The sequence below is a fragment of the Acinonyx jubatus genome, chromosome C1 (assembly GCF_027475565.1).
Source record: "Acinonyx jubatus isolate Ajub_Pintada_27869175 chromosome C1, VMU_Ajub_asm_v1.0, whole genome shotgun sequence".
NCBI lineage: Eukaryota > Metazoa > Chordata > Mammalia > Carnivora > Felidae > Acinonyx > Acinonyx jubatus.
The window spans coordinates 77,148,841-77,166,803 of record NC_069381.1 but is presented as its reverse complement, the minus strand read 5'-3'; the positions used below and the strand labels follow the sequence as shown (position 1 = coordinate 77,166,803).

At 35.2% G+C, this 17,963-nt stretch overlaps 1 protein-coding gene across 11 annotated transcripts in view; it reads right to left on the bottom strand.

The window, feature by feature from the left end:
* Positions 1-17,963, bottom strand: part of RPAP2 (RNA polymerase II associated protein 2) — a 101,463-nt gene that overhangs the window by 34,082 nt on the left and 49,418 nt on the right. For all 11 annotated transcript variants that reach the window (XM_053214427.1, XM_053214429.1, XM_053214428.1 and 8 more), the window contains one exon: positions 7,450-7,518. In XM_053214427.1, the coding sequence (XP_053070402.1) occupies positions 7,450-7,518 (69 nt within the window). The remainder of the gene's footprint in view (positions 1-7,449; positions 7,519-17,963) is intronic.

The window sequence follows — 17,963 nt, the reverse complement described above, 5'->3', positions numbered from 1 at the left end:
AATGATTAATAAAAATTATTTACATACATTTAAATTGCATTTACTTCTATCCTAGGCACAAAGTTAAAGTCCCAAAATCAAGAGGCAGATGAGGCTATTAAGGAATTCTAAGAAAAATAAAATAGGTAGAAAAGAAGAAAATACCCTGAAGAAGTATGTCATTATGGGCTTTCTACTTCATAACTATTATCTAGGAAACTGAGATAAAAACTTTGATTATAAAAGACTATGCCAGCCAAATAAAATAAAATGTTTTTCTTATAACAGATGGTTTATGTCCTGATAATGTTTGTATTTAATGCTTTAGGATTACCTATTAATAAGGAAGCAGGGATGCTTTCCATTGATATTTCTAATTCAAAGCAAACAAGTTCTTTGTAACTCACTTTGTAGTGATATATTACATACAGGTTTGCTTAAAGGGCTGGGCTATAGTGACTTTAAACTTTATATCTAAATCCTGTTTGTGACAAACCTATAGAGCAGCTTTGTAGATGAGGGTTGGAAAAGTTTTTCTTCATAATTGTTGTTATGCAACAATTCTTTCAGAATAGTGGCTTTAACTTTTTTTTTCAATGCCCTAGAACTGATATGGAACCAACCAGTGGTGTCCATATGCAACCATGATCTCACTCTTACAGTGCCCAACCCTGAGGCTAGGGTAACAGTGTCCTAAAGCCTCTTGACTCCTAGCCTCTCCTGGCTTGTCCTCTCAGTGAGCTCAGTCAGGATGTCAAAATGTCACTGACAGATGTGGACACTGACTCTGCAAGTCAAGGTTGTGACTGGCAAGGGCCAGGTACTGCCTGATACTTGCTGTCACCAATGTTCCCACTGCTGCTGCTTGGGATGAGGAAGCTAGACAGAACACCCTTTTGCTATGGATCCTTAGTAAACTGTGGCTTGAGGATGGGGACTCTCAGCTACTTGTGGATAAAAACACTAACCATTATAAACTTGCCAAAATTACAAGGAATTCTGAGGGGAAAAATCACTGAGGAAAGTAGGCTTTGGTTAAAAATTTAAACAAGTATTTTTTCTTTAGAAAAAATCTGGATTCCTAAAGTCACTTCAATTTAAAAATCTCTCTCAGCAATAAATATGTGGGGTTAGAAATAATCTAATTATTGTTTAATCATCAGTAAACAAACACTTAAACTTCACAATGACAATGGTACTGTGATAGTAAACATCATAAGATAAACAAATCCAAGATTTACACAAGGGAAAAAAAAAACAAAAAAAGAATTTTATGGATACTGAAGAATCCAAAAATATGCCACCTGTTACGATTCAGACATTCAATTTATATGGTCTCATATTCAACACTATGGTCATTCTGGAAGCAGGGGGCGGTCGTAGGTAGTCATTTTGCATATTAAGTAGAAATTCCCAGAACATAAGAAATAGATATTACAAGTCCATGAAGGTCTAAAATCAATCAAAATGTGCATATTTAAGTTTTGGAAAAACTGTTAATGTAAGCCTCTAAAATGACTACTGGCTTTGAGGCAAGAAGAGAAGACCTTTATAGTTCAATCTATGGAGCCCTCATACATTGCCAGTGGAAATGTAAAACACTGAAGCCACTGTTCCACAGGCTAGCAGTTCCTCAGAGATTAAATAGAATTAGCATATGATGGTAACTCTATTTTTAGATGTATACACAAGAGAACTAAAACATGTTCACACCAAAACTTATACACAAATGTTTATAACAACCAGAAGGTACAAACAACCTAAAGGTCCATCAGCTGATTAATGGATAAATAAAATGTAGTATATCCATAAAATGGAATATTACTCAGACATAAAAAGGAACAAAGTACTGTTACATGCTACAGTGTTAATTAACTTTGACAACACTGTGTTAAGTGAAAGAAACCACACACAAAAGGCCACATATTATATCATTCCACCTGTATGAAATGTTCAGAATCCATAGCGACAGAAAACAGATTAGTGGTTACCAGGGGATGAGGGAAGAGGAAATTGGGACTAAGCTAACAGGTATGAGGGTTCTTTTTGGAATGATGGAAATGCTTTGGAATTAGACAGTGGTGACAGCTGCATAATATAACAAATATACTAAAACCCAGAGAATGGTACACTATAAAATAGTGAGTTTTATGTTATATGAATTATATCTTGATAAAAATTCAGTTAAATATAAAAAATTCCATAATTATATGGAAAAAAAAGTTATTTCAATGATCTTCCACTATATGGTCTTAACTACTTAGAACCAAATGTTAGAAGAAAGGCCTTAGAATACTTCTGAGAACCAAAAAATTTCTAAGGAACTACGTCTTCATTTTTCATGGTATGCTCACAAACTTCTCTAAGGAAATTAGTGATGGGTAGGCTAAAAAAAAAAATCTGCTGAGGCAAAAAGCCTTAGTCACATCTTTCTGTTCATGCCTGGTACCCTAGGGAAGTGACTCTCCTGAGTGTCTATGTGTATGATGATTACCTAAAGTGGCTGCCCATATCCAGCGAAGGCTTTTGTTTAGTGATCATGGTCAAGTTGAGCTTGTTTAAATACCATTTCTCAGGACTTACATGCTACTCCCTTAACGATAGGAATACTAAAAGCTTTTAGGAGGAATATACTATTGCATGGTCTCTGCCTAGGAAGTGGGCCATAGTTCACTGGAAACAGTTCAGATAAATAAAATGAAAGCAGACATTTTTGGAGATGATCTTGAAAGCTTTCCATTACAGAACATCAAGGGCATAAAACTAGGAAGAGCATGTATCCATGTTAGATTACCAGAAGTCACTCTCTACCTTCTCTTCTTTCTAGGTAATAAAAAGTATTCATCTCCTTCATTAGATAACCAAATCATTCCCATGGACCATAACATATACCCCCTAACTGGCTACGCACTAAAAGACACCTGACTCCTATGCTACAATTAACCTCAGATTATCATAATACAAAGTAGTGGCTACTTACAAAGGTTAACTTGGGTGGAAAAGTAGTATTTTAAATACAAAAGGACATTGAGGAAACTGATTCTCATTTCTCACATGTGGGCTGTACATAAAGTAAGTCAGGCCAGTTAATTTGCTTCTCCATAGACTTCTATCTGGCTTCTCTTTGGCTGCTAGTCTGGACCTTTCTCTCTATTTGTCAGCTTTAAGTCAACATTTGCACAGTCCCCTCTTGTGTTACAGGCTGAAGGATAATGAGAAGTCAAAGATGACTTGGGAAGACTAAGAGCAAAAGGAAGAGAAAAAGGAGAGAAGGGATCAAGCTGATGGGGGTGTCCTATGGCTATAAAATCTTCTCACAAAATACCAGTCAAAATTTTCTCAAGGAGAATATCCTGAGTACTGAGACCATGATGCAAAGCGATCCTACAGTTTCTGTTTTTTTCCTGTATTAAGAGTAGGATGAGAATTATGAGGAATATAAAAACAAATATGATATCATTATAAGGAGGCATCACAAAATGCACTTTAATGTCATTAATTTTTATGCTTGCTAATTTGGCAAACACATCAAAATTATATAAATTCATTAGCTTTACACTGTATATAGGCACTAAAATATTTATAGCAGACTATCTATCTATTTATACACATCTTTATGAAAAATCATGCACTGAGACTGTGGAAAAAGTCTAATATTAGAGCATTATTTTTGTGGCAAAAGCAGATTCAACTTTGTATTGTTTCAATATACAGTATATAAGAGTAAAGTCTGATAAAGTTCAGCTAAGATAAAAAATTACTGTAAGTGCTTAAGCATAACACCAATTACCAGGTTACTTTACCATATTTCTAATGAGTTATTAAAAACAAACAACAACAAAAAAAGAACTGGGTCAATTTTCAGTATTACAGATGTTTTATGTAAGGAGTTCTTGAGAATCTTTGTTAATTATAACATTTATTAAAGAAATAAGAAAGGACTAAAGGGAAATTAATTTCTTCACTGTTAAGTAAGTGTATACTGTTTAAGCTCTGATTTAAAAAGTCTTTCTGTGTGTTCTTGGTAACTACTTAAGGTCTGAGTACAAAATATATATATCCATAAATGTTGCAGTCACAGTGGCTATTCAAGTCGTATGGAATTTGTGAAAAATCTAAATGAAATGGCAATAGGTCATGATTTATTTTTATAGATAGGTGTATTTCACTAAGTGTGCAAAGATGAAGTGTACAACTCAATTTGATCAATTTCTTCCTGAGATTATATTGGTATAAAATTCCCATCAGTATACACTGACAAATTGCATGTTGTGGTTCCAATTTTTTTTAAGTTTATTTGTTATGAGAGAATCCCAAGCAGGCACCAAGGTGTCAGCAAGAGCCCGATGTGTGGCTCGAACTCACTAAACATTGACTTGAGCTGAAATCAAGAGTTGGACGCTTAGCCAACTGAGTCACCCAGGTGCCCCTCAAATTTTTAAAATGTTAATACACCTGTGAAAGTGCAAGGGAAGTTACCAGGAAAATATGATTTGACACAAAAACACCTCATTTACTTTTAAGCATACAGATGTAAAAATTGAAGAACCAGCCTTCTTTCTTTCTTCTGGACTATCATGTTTTGCCTAAAATATTGATTTTTCCCCCTCTGCAAGAGTTAGACTGGAGCCAGCACAGCAACATACTAATAAAATGTATACTTTTTAAAGTGGTTTTCAAGAAAAATTTTGAAACAGCTTTCATTCATTAAACAAGTGCTATTAGTAACAAAACCTTGCAATGTTAGTATACAAAGAATAGAACTATTGTTATAATAATTAACATACTATCTTATTACACTCATCTTCAGTGACTACAACTGCCATTCAGAATCTTTTTCCTAGCTATAAGGATTTGTAAGGAGTTCACTTTTAACATGAATTCCAGAAATATCTGCAAGCAACGGCTAAACAAGTTTCATTGGAAATTTGAGAATAGATGCAAAGGTTTTCTAAGTCATAGAATAATTAAAAAAAAAAAAAAGATAATCCCATGTATGCTATTATCAGTTTTAGCAACAATAAATTAAAAGGCTGAGTGGTGGGGTTACTGGTCCACAGATGTGTGAGTATGTTACTTCCTTTACCTGTTTATGTGCATGTCTCTTTGGGTACTAAAGTCTCCAAATTTTTCACTGTGTTTAAGATTCTTTATCCAATGCTGGTCCTCAAGCCTGCTTTTTCTTCCCCCAATGACAAAATGCCTTTCCCAAAATTGTGAACTGTTAAGTGGGCAGAAAGAGAGGTACAAATCTAAAGTATAATTATACTTTATAGAAGTAAATGGGAGTAGTATTTTAATAGGCTAAGAATGAAAGGGGCTATAAATTGAGCCAGAGATTCTCTTGGGGGAAGAAATATGAAAAGCTAAAGGGGACTTCCTTAGAAAAGAGGAAATAAATAAAATAATACTGGGACAGGAGACAAAAGTCTTAGAGCTGATGAGCAAAAAATAAGGAGACTCAGCTAGTGAAGATAAAGAAGGTGCAAAAGCAAAATGGAAGGGATCAGAAATAGCCTGCAAGAAGGGGCAATGGCAAAAGTTAGAATTATGAGAAAATAATATTTGAAGGGCAAAACCCAAGAAAGAAGCAGCTGACTTGGCGTCTACAGTGACCAAGGATTTTAAAAGAAGCTGAAAGAGCCCTAACTGGGCAGGATTTTACAGGTCCAGGTATCAAAAGGACAAAGAATTAGGAGAAAGACAGGTAGATCTAGATAGTGGTTAACACATAATGAAAGATAAGAATTTAAGGTGAATGAGAAAAGGAAACAGGGTTTACTGCTATCCCAAGACTGATTGTGTAACGTGCAACATGTAATGCAACTACGATGTGCAGTCTCTTTCTTGAATTCAATTAAGTTACTATTTTTATGGGTCACTGACCCTTGAAATAAGAGGTTCCCTATACTAGATCCAAAGTTAGGGAAGTCAGTGCATAAAACAACTAGCAAAGCTTTCAATATTTTGTGCCACATTGAAATCAAACACTAGAGGTTTATTTTTGTAGGGAATAATTTGAAATTTTAACAGCAGTCTTTATTATTTCATTTTATATACTTTTTTTGTTCATTGCTATACATTTTGGACAATATGTGTCAAGAGTTTGATACAAAAAAAAAAAAAGTAGGACCTAATAACGTGTGTCTTCAGTAAGCAGCTGCTCATTAAGATAATACTTCCAGTTACTGGCTTAGAAAGCAAGATTCTGAGATTACTGCTTGGCCCAGGCCTGTGACTTGTCAACCAAAAAAGTTACTTCCTCTTTAGTATAATGAATTGCAGAAGTACAGTTAAACAGTTATCTATGAGGGTTTATTGGCAGGCATAGGATATGGTGGGTGAGCAGAGTTACTGATATTTTTTTTTTTTGCCAGTGACCAAAATATTTACAAATTTCATAAAATGGAAAGAACTTTCTAAAATATTAATAAGATCTGTTTCACAAATAACCAATTCAACTGGGACCCTGAATAGTAGAAATGACAAAAGATTTGTTCTTACGGCTGATAAAAAATTTATTATCAAGGCATTCAAGTAAAGTTATTTTCTGTGTTCTGATTTAATGAATCTTGTGAGTTGTATTTGGTTGGGTGACACAGATGTTGGCTCACTGAAGCCTACTCTAATGCCTCCCAGCACAGCCTTCCTTGGGACAGTGAAGCCAGAGTAACATGTCAGACTGAAGAAATATCAAGAAAGAGAGAGCAGGGCTGGAGATGCTATGAGGTTGGCTCATAACACTTCTTGACCTATGAGTGTCCAGTAAAGTATTCACTGTCCTATGGGCTTCAATGACTTAACAAGCTCCAAGTAGCAACAGTAATGCAGTAATGAATGGTCCTCAAAAGAAGACTTGCAATTCAAGCTGAAAAACACTACACTTACTAGAAGGTTTTAACCCTACCGAGAAACAGCTTTAGAAACCACCAGTGATTTCTTAAAAGGTGAATGAGTATTAAATGTTTTATATATGCTTCTGTACTATCTACTTTAGTTCCTTTAATCTGTTTGATTTTAAAGATGTACATTAGTTTGGAAAATAAAACTTTCCCAAAGCGATTAATGCTGAGACAAATGAAACAACATTGGATGTGTTGGTAAAATTACAGTTATAAAACGAGGCCCATTCAATGCTAATAAAAATGCATTGTTAAAAATGAAATTAAAGGGCTATTCCATATATATTCCACATGGAGTTGTTCTCTTTCAAAATATAACAAATCATATTTGCAAAGATAAAGGCCTTTGGAAGAAAATATGGTAAAAAATATAAAGAGAATAATTAAATCTTGTGAAAATACTGGCATATCACTTTACACTAGTTATTTTATCATATAGGACAGGAAAATAAGGCACAAAATAGAGGTATCTTTTCTCATGATGCTTATAAAATCAATGAACAACTTTGTTTTTCCCCAGTCAAAATTCTATTTACTATTTAGAGTTAAAATCTGAAATAGTACTTACAATGACAACAACACCACAGCAATTAAGGTCCACTCTGCAGGTTTGTGTATAATATTTCTATTTGTTAACCTGTAAGACAGGAAGATAAAGTTTACCAAAGGATTGTTACATTTAAATATAAGAACCTTCTATTTTTAGATAGAATCAGATTTATAACATCATATTTCCAAAGAGCACTATTTTCTATTCTTTTTATGTTTGATAGAGTCAATAGCATATTGTGGCTTAATCTTCAGTATTGGATAATGACCATCTCAAAAGAAAGTGCTCTAGTCTTACTTTTATATATTTATAACAATATTACTGTTAGACAAGATGGGAGTATAGGAACAACATGGGAAACTAAATTGCATAATTTATTAAAATATACACACACTTCCCTATAAACATATCTTCTTCTGTATTTTCCCCTAACCAACATTTCATTAAATAAGCTAACAAGGTAATAAGCAATTTCTGATTTTAATTTATCTTTAGTATCTTTCTACCTTGTGGTAGGCTGGCAGGAGGCAATGAAGAAATGTTATAATCCATAATTTATAGAAATAAGAGTTGACAATAAATTATAAGACTAGATATTTTTTTCAATATATGAAGCTTATTGTCAAATTGGTTTCCATACAACACCCAGTGCTCATCCCAAAAGGTGCCCCCCTCAATACCCATCACCCACCCTCCCCTCCCCCCCACCCCCCATCAACCCTCAGTTTGTTCTCAGTTTTTAAGAGTCTCTTATGCTTGGCTCTCTTCACTCTAACCTCTTTTTTTTTTTTTTCATTCCCCTCCCCCATGGGTTTCTGTTAAGTTTCTCAGGATCCACATAAGAGTGAAACCATATGGTATCTGTCTTTCTCTGTATGGCTTATTTCACTTAGCATAACACTCTCCAGTTCCATCCATGTTGCTACAAAGGGCCATATTTCATTCTTTCTCATTGCCACGTAGTACTCCATTGTGTATATAAACCACAATTTCTTTATCCATTCATCAGTTGATGGACATTTTGGCTCTTTCCATAATTTGGCTATTGTTGAGAGTGCTGCTATAAACATTGGGGTACAAGTGCCCCTATGCATCAGTACTCCTGTATCCCTTGGGTAAATTCCTAGCAGTGCTATTGCTGGGTCATAGGGTAGGTCTATTTTTAATTTTCTGAGGAATTTTCCAGAGTGGCTGCACCAATTTGCATTCCCACCAACAGGGCAAGAGGGTTCCCGTTTCTCCACATCCTCGCCAGCATCTATAGTCTCCTGATTTGTTCATTTTGGCAACTCTGACTGGCGTGAGGTGATATCTGAGTGTGGTTTTGATTTGTATTTCCCTGATGAGGAGCGACGTTGAGCATCTTTTCATGTGCCTGCTGGCCATCCGGATGTCTTCTTTAGAGAAGTGTCTATTCATGTTTTCTGCCCATTTCTTCACTGGGTTAGCAATTTCTTACTTGACACATCCCCAAAGGCAAGGGAATTAAAAGCAAAAATGAACTACTGGGACCTTATGAAGATAAAAAGCTTCTGCACAGCAAAGGAAACAACCAACAAAACTAAAAGGCAACCAAAGGAATGGGAAAAGATATTTGCAAATGACGTATCGGACAAAGGGCTAGTATCCAAAATCTATAAAGAGCTCACCAAACTCCACACCCGAAGACTAGACCTTTATCAAAAAAAAGTTTTTAAAATCAGTTTCTAACTCTATCACTCAGCAATTGATGACAACAATATACACTGTAGTAATTTAGTTTCTCATAAAGCATTTGGAAAAATTACTCCAAATAAAAAAGTGATATAAATCAGTAAGGAAAAAAAAACAGCCAGTAACATCTGATAAAGGATGGTTACCCAAAATATACAAAAAACTCTTAAAATTTAACAGTAGGAAAATAAATAGCCCAAGTACAAAATAGTCCAAATACCTTAACAGACTTATCAAAGATAAACAAATGACAGATAAGCACATAAAAAGACACATCACATCTCAAGGGGAATGCAATTTAAAATAAGATACTATACACTAATTACAATGGCCCAAATCCTGAACACTGACAAAACCAAATGCTGAATCAAAGTCACTTCACCAAGGTCATACATTTGCTACACTGATAAATCCACATTGACATCATGATATAATTAGTCAAATGTACGGCTCTGTTATAAGGACGTGGAGCAATAGGAACTCTCATTCATTGCTGATGGGAATGCAAAATGGTACAGGAACTTTGGATGAGCTTGGTGCTTTCTTACAAAACTAATCATGTTCCTTGGTATTTACCCAAAGGAGTCAACAACTTATGACTTCAAAAACCTGCACACAGATGTGTATAGCAGCTCTATTTACAACTTCCAAAACTTGGAAGCAACCAAAACGTCTTTCAGTAGGCAAATGGAAAAATAAGTTGTGGTACATCTAGTAGTATTATTCAGCCCTAAAAAGATATGTGCTATCAAACTCCCAAAAGATGTGTTGGTACTTTATATGCATATTACTAAAGTGCAAAGAAGCCAGTCTGAAAAAGCTACATACCAACTACATGACATTCTGGAAAAGGTAAAACTATGGAGACAGTAGAAAGATCACTGGTTGCCAGGGGTGTGTGGAATAGGGTGGGTTGCGTGGGGGGAGTGACAAATAGGTGAAGCACAGAGGAATTTTAGGGCAGTGAAAATACCCTATGTTAGTAAATGGTGGATACATGTCATTATACACTTATCTAAACCCATAGATTATTTGACACCAAGAGTGAACTCTAATGTAAACTATGGACTCTGGGTGATAATGATGTTGTCAATGTAAGCTCATCAACTGAAGCAAGTACGTAACTCTGGTTGGGGGTGTTGCTAATGTGGGAGGCTATACATGTGTGGAGGCAAGGGGTGTTATAGGGAATCTCTGTACCCTTTTCTCAATTTTGCTATGAACTTAAAACTGCTCTTAAAAAAATAGTCTTAAAAAAAAATCCCCAGCCAATAAGCAAACAGTCAAAATATATAAGCAGGCAATTTACAGAGGAGGAACTCTGCACTCTTTCAGAAGTTCTGATTTTGGATTACTCCACGGCGTCTGCCCTTGGGTCTCTCATCTCTCTCTCTATATAGTCATTCCCTTAGTGATGTTATCCAGTTTCATAGCTTTAAATATTAGATAACTACGTGCTGACAATTCTCAAATTTATGATCTCTAGCCTGGATCTTTTCCTTGAATTCCAGACTTCTGTATGTAATGATCTCCTTGACATTTCCACTTGATTATCTAATAGGCATCTCAAAACTTAGCATAGATAAAATTGAGCTCCTCTTCTTCCCCCAAAACCAAGTCTTCTTGCAGACAGATCCACCTCTATAGGATGGCTATGGAATCCTTCCAGAATCCAGTTGCTCAGGCCACAAATCCTGTGGTTAACCTTGGCTCTCTTGATGTCCCATGTCCAACCATGGGACATCATGTCCCATGTCCAAATCCCAATGATACTATCTTCAAAAAAGAATTTGATTACTTTTTATTATCTCCACTCCTTTCATCTTGGTCCACATCATTTCTTGCCTAGATTACCAAGACAGCATCCTAAACAGACTTTCTGCCTCTGCCCATCTATTGTTATTGCAATTCTCAAATCAGCAGCCAGAATGATGCTGTTAAAAATGTATGTCATATCATGTTATTCTTCTGTCCAGAATCAACCAACTGCTCTCCATCTCACTTGGAGGAAAAGTGAAAGAATGACCATAACTACGAGGCCTATATAATCTATACCACACCCACTCCCCGCCCTGTACTTCTCTGACCATATCTCTTTTTACTCTTGCTTCTGCTCATTTCTCCAGTCTCACTAACATCCTTAATATTTTGTGAATAAGCCAGGCCTGCTGCACCTAATATATTTTCAGAGATAGGAACATGGCTTGTTCTCTCACCAACTTTTAGATCTTTCTACAAATGGCATCTTCTCCATGAGGTCTTCCCTGACCAGCCTATCTAAAATCACAACTATCTCCCTCCTCGGTATCATCCCCTCTTCTGCTTCTGGGGAGAAAAGGAAGAGAATGAACTGAGAAAGGGGAAAGAGCATATCACCATATAATAATACACATATTGTTTTAAAATTTTTACATATCTATTAGAATAGTTCCATGAGAGAAGGAATTTTTGTCTGTTTTGTTCACTGCTTTGTCCGTAGCAACTAAAACAGAAGCTACAATATGACCAAAAAAGGTCAAAGGATAAGCATGTAAATCGAAACATGGCAAAAACAGTTAAATAGAAATTGCTTTTCTACTGTATTCAAATCTCCCTAAGTTAAGGCAAATGTAACATTCCATGAATTCATTTACTCTTCCAGCAAAAAGTGTATTGACAGCCTGCTCTATACCACTGTTTCAGGCACTGGGGAAAATATGACAAGGTCTTTTTGTATCAAAATATAATTTTAATTCAAATCTGATTTAGAAAAAGTTTCTTGATCCAACACTGATGACAGTGCATCTTTACCAAGCAACTTCTGATGAAACCACTATGGTAGGTAAATCAAAGTAGCATTCCAGATAAATGACTGTGATGCAATTCAACAGAAAGGACAGCTCTATTCATAGGGGAAGATTTTTCAAAGAGCTGAAAAAGCTATTTTATGTGTAAGTTCTAACAGGCTCTCAGCTCTGGCTGTACATTAAAATCGTCTGGGGGACTTTTAAAGGATACTGATGTCTGGGCCCAACCTGACCAAATGAAACTCAATCTCTAGGGGTGGAGCCAGGCATGTATAGCTGTTAAAAGCTCCCCAGGTAATTCTGATGCACAACTAGCTTGAGAATCACTGTTTTACAAGTTCCTATTATTGATTATCATTTCAAAGAGAAGGGTATAGTTATTTCTGCCAACTCTTTTCAATTGCCAGTATTGACTGAAAAGATCTCTCAACATTAATCATTGTCGTCAATATGGCAATTTTTTTTGGAGACTTCACATAGAAGCCTGAGCCTATAAATAGTCACATACCTGCTGAAGTTGTCCTACCAGAATCTGAAGACCCCATGAGTGATCTTACTAGAGGTAATTCTGTACTCTAAGTAATTGACATTTCCTAAAAAGCAGCAAAGCCAATTTAAGCAATTTTTATTAAAGCTATAAATACTGACCTGTAGGTACTAAAGAGTAAATATTTTTAATTAAGCTAATTAATTTTTAGCTTAATTAACATCAAGGTTTTTAAAACATCCCCTAACACTAAAACAATGCATAATTTTTTGGCTTATTTTACCATTTTATTAAATTTCACACATATATAAAACTTCCATATACTCATCACAACTTTGACAATGATCAACTCCTGGACGATCATGTTTCATCTACACAACCCCATATTCAACATCACCCTAGTGTAAATACTTCTGAAGCAAATCTCAGATATCATATTGTTTCACATAGGTTTTATTTTAATTTAATGTAAATAATGCAGAAAGTAACTGGAAAGGACTTAGGCTTACACAATAGGAATAACAGAAAAAGGTGATAAAATAGTTTATAAATTGTAAGTAGAAAACGACATTTGAAAGTCCCCTATGTGCAGTCTGTTAGCTACCTCTTATAGGACTGATGAACACTGCATCTCAGCTAGCTTAGATGACACAGAAGACTTAGTTTCATAGGTAACAGAACCCTCTCAAATACAGTTCTTACTTGGGATCTTAGAGAAATTATTAATGAAATGACTTATTTTTTATATATCTTTGATACTAATGACTACTGAGGGACACAATGGCATATCAAAAAAACTTTTTTTCAGCTTTACTGAGGAATAATCGACATAGTAATTGTATATATTTAAGCTGTACAACTTGTTTTGATCTATGCATACACCATGAAATGATCACCACAATCAACCTATCATCCCCTCACATACAGTTACCATTTTCACCCCCCCCTTTTTTTTTGTGGTGATCACACTAAAGATCTATCCTCTTGATTTTAGAGGATACTCAGCCAGAGGTGTACCTCAAAGATATTGCAGGTTCAGTTTCAGAACATTGTAACAAAGTGAATACTGTAAAAAAGCAAGGCAAGTGAATTTTCTGGTTTCCCAGTGCATATAAAAGCTATGTTTGCACTATACTGTAGTCTATTAAATACACAGTGGCATTATGCCTAATATAACAACATGCATACCTTAATTAAAAATACTTTATTGTTAAAAAATGTTAACCATCATCTGAGCTTTCAGTGAGCTATAATCACTGATCAGAGTACCATAACAAATATAACAATTAAAAAGTTTAAAATATGAGAATTACCAAAGTATGATACAGAGATAAAGTGAGCAAATGCTGTTAGAAAAAAAGCATGGATAGATTGGCTCAATGGAAGGTTGCCTCAAACCCTACATTTGTAAAAAGCAGTATCTGTGAAGCAATAAAGCAAAGGGTAATAAAAGGAGGTATGCCTATACTAGTTGTGTGATTTGAGATTATTTAACCTCTCATCTCTTATCTGTAAAATGAGGATAATGTCACTATTTTTGGAAATTAAGTAATATGTAAATGCCAAGTACCTAGCACATAGAGTACCATACTGACTACACGTACTGACATGGACCAAACATTATTACTGGGGCTGCTTCGGAAGGCCAAAAATAATGGCCTGGACTGTGGTTTCCAATTAGAAATTCCTAAATCCCTAGGGCATATGAGAGTATTAATGGGCAATCTTGCATTTGTAGCCTAATATTTCCAATGGGTTTCTAGTAAGTTCAGAGAACCTATGAATAGTTTTTTTAAATTTTTTTTTTAATGTTTATTTTTGACAGAGAGAGACACAGCATGCGCAGGGGAGGGGCAGAGAGAGAGCGAGACATAGAATCCAAAGCAGACTCCAGGCCCTGAGCTGTCAGCACAGAGCCCGATGCAGGGCTCAAACTCACAAACTGTGAGATCATGACCTGAGCCGAAGTTGGACGCTCAACGGACTGAGCCACCCAGGCGCCCCTATGAATAGTTTTTTTTAAAAAAGAAGATATCCAATTAGATTTATATAAAAACAGCACTAGAAAATATAGTCAGAGTAAATTAAATTGTTAATGTATTCTAAATGAGCAGAGTAAAACTTAAGCACAAAATTAGTATTTGTAGTTAAAGATCAAAAGTCTCATTCTAATATCTCTTATGATATGTCTCAGTGACTTTACTAGTTTCCTTAGAATGGTGATTAAATAAACACTGTTTGCAAGAAACTGCATAACAACTTCTTTAAAAATCAATGAGAGTCTTCATCTTCCTTCAGCTATCCTTTTTGTTAATACCATATTTGCTTCCTGATAAATCCTGAAAAAATCCTAAAGTTGTACTTCACATTGTATACATCTATTCAAACATTATCATTAGTGTAGACAGCTGAAAAACACTTTTGTTTTTCTTTTGGGTGCATGGTTCTGTGATAGAAAACAAACCTCTCTCTCTTCATCACTAAGACCGATGCAGAGAAGTTTGACTTTGGTCTTGGTATTTGGCAAAACATTTAGTCAGTCTTCCAAAGGCTGAGGCCAATCTGATCATCACTTCTGGCATTCTTACATTTGTGTGTGATCAATGATCTTGTGATTGCATAGTTTCCATGATATCTAGTAAGTATTAACAATCTCAGTAATAAGAACAATCATGTCATTCACATTTACTGTTATTAACTGAACATTCACTTTCAAATCTAAACATTCTAGATGAAGTAAAAAAGTCCTTATGTGTTTTTGTCAGTCAGAAAAATAAAATGTCGCAGTAATTAATGATGCCTGTGAAAACCATTAGGTTTATGTATAAAACAATTAGTAAAAATTTTTAATTATTTAGCTAAATAGATTAACAGTTAATTCAAAGAGTAAATACATTAAATAGATTACTTTCTGGAGAACGCTGTTATCTTGGAAAAAAAATTAAAAAAAAATTTTTTTTAATGTTTATTTTTGAGAGAGAGAGAGAGAGAGACTGAGCTAGCAGGGAAGGGGCACAGAGAGAGGGAGACAGAGAATTCCAAGCAGACTCCTCATTGTCAGTGCAGAGCCCAACATGGGGCTTGAACCCATGAACTGTGAGATCATGACCTAAACTGAAATCAAGAGTTGAACGCTCAACTAAGCTACCCAGGTGCCCTGGAAAAAATGTTTATATAAATTCAAATAATGTTAAGACAGAATAATAGAGATTACCTGTCATCATAATTCAATCTTTGCAGAACTGTATTATGTATATATAAAGGAAAAGAACCATTGTTAAAAAGGAACAAAAGGTCCCAAATGGAGTTCCTTATGCTCAGCCCCACCAAGACTTAACACCAATTGTAGTTTCAGACTCTCCCAGGAATAGAGTTTTAAACCAATCAGTCTAGAATTTTCTGATCACCACTAATGAGGTAACATGCATGGTAAGACCCCTTGCCTTTCCCTCTAAGGGAAGGTGACCTTGCCTGAAACAATCCTTTTTTTTCTAATAACTTCCTTATCCTGCCCCATTTCTGCCTATAAAAGCCTTCTAATTGTACACTCCCTTGGATCATCTTTCTCTTTGTTAGATGGAATGCTACCTAATTCATTAATCACCGTTTAATGCCAATTAGATCTTTAAAAACTGACTTGGTTGTCTTTAATAGCTTTAAGAGCTACATTTAAATTTTATTTCCACTTAAGTTACAAATCTTTCAAGAAGATTTCCTATTGGGCAATTCTTGGCATCTTGTGATGATGAATTAAAAAAATGTCACTTTAAAATATCTGGAGTTGAAAAATACCTAAATTATGTAAACAGATATGAAATAATCTCATTGTAATCTCTAATTAAGATAATAAAAATGTTAAGACAGAAATGTTGAATAAATTGAGGCACCCCAAACACATTCTGTTTAGTCAGGCTTCACAGGAAAAGACTCCACAAGAATGTTTTAAAACAACTCTTCAGGCACCTAGGTAGCTCAGTCAGTTGAGTGTCCACCTCTTGAGTTTGGCTCAGGTCATGATCTCATGGTTTGTGAGATCTAGCCTTACATCAGGCTCTGTGCTGACAGTGAGGAGTTAACTTGGGATTCTCTCTCTCCCTCTCTCTGTCCCTACCCTGCTCGTGCTCTCCCTCTCTCAAAATAGATAAATATTAAAAAGAAAAAAAAAAAAAGAAAAAACCCTCCTGTAGTCTTGAGTCTACAAAGCTAAGTATTTAAACATGAAGTGGTACAAATGATCCTTTTTAGAGGTGGAAGATAAAGTTTTTTGAGATTTGTCTAAACTATGAATCTTAGATCCTTCTAGTACACACCTTATTGAAAAACAGTTTTCTGAATCCCTTTCTGGCACACAAAAAGGTCAGTGTTGTTTTTAAATGCATTAGTTGAAAGTGAATGGATATTTGGTATTACTGGTATAGGGTACAGTGACTACAAGAGAAATCTAATAGCTAACAATGCCAAGAAATTATTTCTGTACCTTAATTTTAAACTTCTAAAATATTGCTACTTCTGATAACAATAAACCATAGTGGTAATTTATTTATTGGATGAAATGATTCTTCTACTCTAGAAGTTTGGTCTATATTGGTGCTATCTGGTTTTAGCTACCGGCAAATACTACTTTTCATATTTGGTCACTGGCATTTGGCTGAAATGTGTATTTGGTGCACCTCTACCAATAGCATATTTAGAGGTTTATCCTTACGCTTCTTGGTAGAGAATACAGGTATAGCCTGGGAATGTTTTTACCTTGATAGTTTTAGAAAAATCCCAACTCTACTTCACAATGGATATTCCCTATTCTTTCTTTCTTAATACTTCTTATCACTTCAAATCTGTTCCATATTAAATTACCCATGGTTTTGTACTGTTCACAGTGCTCAAGTTATCCTCTAACAGGCGAGTTCTTCCTTGAGGTGGGCATAATGTTTCTTTTGTATTGCCCATAGTGCCTACCACAGTGCTGGTCATCAGATATATATTTACTGAATAAGATCCAGTATATTCCTGGCTAACCACCTTTGTGTGAGACCTTATTTTCCTTCTTAATTTTAGTCTATTCTATAAATAAACTATCCAAAACTAACTATATTCAAAGTCTGAACAAATAAGGTATTGAATTTAATAAAAGATAAAAGTAATGTTTAGTGGAGAAGAAAACAGAGCACTATTCTTAGATCTAAGACACTGAAGGTAAGTCATTTACTTTATTCATGCCTTTGTTAGAAAGCCCTCTTGCTCATCTACAGACCCCAACAGTTAAAACCAGAACTAGACAAGACCGCTTAACATAAATCATGCTTTAATTAAAATTTACTGTATTTTTATCATATTGCACTTTCTTGAGACATTGATGAAGGTGTTTTGCAAAGTCCCAGAGCATACAAACTGCCCAACCAGAAAAGCCTGATAGCAAAGGAATGCTAGAAGACCACACCCCACATGACCCCTTCCTTCCCTGCCCATGATCATGGGCTGAACACATACCAACCCTGACCCATGATTATATGCTCCTTGCCTGCTTTCTTGCATGTATCCCTCTAAAC